The sequence below is a fragment of the Echinops telfairi genome, unplaced genomic scaffold (genome assembly GCF_000313985.2).
Source record: "Echinops telfairi isolate 266 unplaced genomic scaffold, ASM31398v2 ScPeMD7_7457;HRSCAF=8495, whole genome shotgun sequence".
NCBI classification, from domain to species: domain Eukaryota; kingdom Metazoa; phylum Chordata; class Mammalia; order Afrosoricida; family Tenrecidae; genus Echinops; species Echinops telfairi.
Window position 1 is genome coordinate 46031249 of NW_022111357.1, and position 1863 is coordinate 46033111.

Below are 1863 nucleotides of genomic sequence, written 5' to 3' on the forward strand. Positions count from 1 at the left end.
TCCAGTCATTGTGACCCGGTAAGCACCATAGTCCACTGTGCTCCATTGAGGCTTCAGCGGCCCGTGCTGTAGAAGCAGATCGCCAGGCGTGTCTTCTGAGGCCCCTCTGGGAGGGCTTGAGCAGTCAAACACTGGAATCATGGGCACAACCCAGGGGCTCCAGCCCTGACATCGCTGCCTGTGACCTCTCATGGTGCCCACAAGTGCAGGCCATCAGCCTGTGTACCGATGTTTGCCGTCGCCGCCTCCCTCCTGCCCATCTCCTTGCTATGCCTGGCTACCTGGCTACTTGGAGAGAAAAACCAGTGAGGGAGTCCCACGGCGGCTAGAGGAAACTTTGAAAGCAACGTCACCCAAATCCTTTACTTCCCCGGTCCTCTGTTCTCCTCTGCCAAGCCTGTCTGGCCTCAGGATCTTTGCACCTGCTCTGCCTGCTCCCAAGAAGGTCTCCCCCCGCCGCCCCAGATCTCTCTATTGCCGGTTCCTGCTCTCCTTTAGAGCTCAAGGTTACCTTCCCCAAGAGGCTGCTCCTGAGCTCCCGGGCTGACCCGTTGTCCTGGTGTTGATTCTGACTCATGCAGCCCCGGGAGTGTCAGAGCGGAAGCATGCCCCACAGGGTTTTCTTGTCAGGAAGCCTCTGCAGAAGCAGGTGCTAGGCCTTTCTTCCACAGCACCATTGAGTGGGTTGGGACCACCCACCACCCATGGGTCGTTGAGCTGCACAGGAACCTCAGTGCCATGCTATGGAAGCTTCATGTCAGAGGCCACCCTCGCCTGTCAGCTTGGAAGACCGTGGTGATTTGTGAGCAGCTGGTGTGCTGGAAGGTATGCCACCAGTGTTTCAAACACCACACACAGGCTCGCTGGTGGTGGATGGGCTTCCGCGGTGCTTCCAGATTAAGACAGCCTGGGAAGAAGCAGGCGGTCTGTTTCTGAGGGACGAGCCTGTGAAAGCCAGTGGACAGCAGCAGGACATTGTCTAGCAGAGTGCCGAGAAACTGGCCCCGGGTTGGGAACGGGTTGGAAGGCAGTAAAATACGACTGGGGAAGAGCTGCCTCCTCAAAGTAGAGTGTCCCTCAATGACATGGATGGAGCAATGCTCCTGATGGTCGCTTGCTAATGGGCCCTACTCAAAGCGAGAGGAAGGCGCTGCAAACGCTTATCAACAACTGGAACGTGACGTGTACGAAGTACGAAACAAAAACCAACCAACCAACCGGAAGTCTTCAAAAACAAAGATCAATGTCCTAGACATTAGTGGACTGAAATGGACTAGCATGGGCCATTGCAAAGTGAACAATACTAACAAGGTCTCCTACACAGGAGTGACAGATCAAGAGCAATGGAGTCACGTTCACGGTCCAAAGGACCATTCAAAGATCTTTCTTGAAGTACAATTCTGTCAGTGATAGAATCATATCTACACGCCTACAAGGAAGACCAGCTTCTAAAACTATTTATCCAAATTTATGCACCAACCACCAAAGCCAATGAGGAAGAAATTGAAGAATTCTACCAACTTCTGTCTGAAATTGATCAGATATACTGTCAAAAGACTGTCAAATATCAGTGCACTGACAATCACTGGTGATTGGAACACAAACGTTGGAAGCAAAGAGGAAAGATGAGTCGTTGGAAATGAGGGCCTTGGTGACAGAATTGAAGCTTGCGATCACACGATAGAATTTTACAAGACCAATGATTTATTCATTGCAAATACCCTTTTTTTTTCAAAAACATAAGCAGCATCTGTGCCTGTGGACCTCCCCAGATGGACCACCCAGGAACCAAATACATTATATCTGTGTAAAGAGATGTGGAGAAGCTCAATAGCATCAGTCCAAAAAAGGCCAGGGTCCAAC

At 51.3% G+C, this 1863-nt stretch overlaps 1 protein-coding gene across 1 annotated transcript in view; it reads right to left on the bottom strand.

Moving 5' to 3' along the window:
- Positions 1 to 53: 53 nt before the first annotated feature.
- The window catches only part of SLC5A5 (solute carrier family 5 member 5), an 18883-nt gene continuing 17073 nt past the window's right edge, over positions 54 to 1863 (bottom strand). The window contains 1 exon segment of the mRNA XM_013007721.1: positions 54 to 131. Within this exon segment, the coding sequence (XP_012863175.1) occupies positions 54 to 131 (78 nt within the window).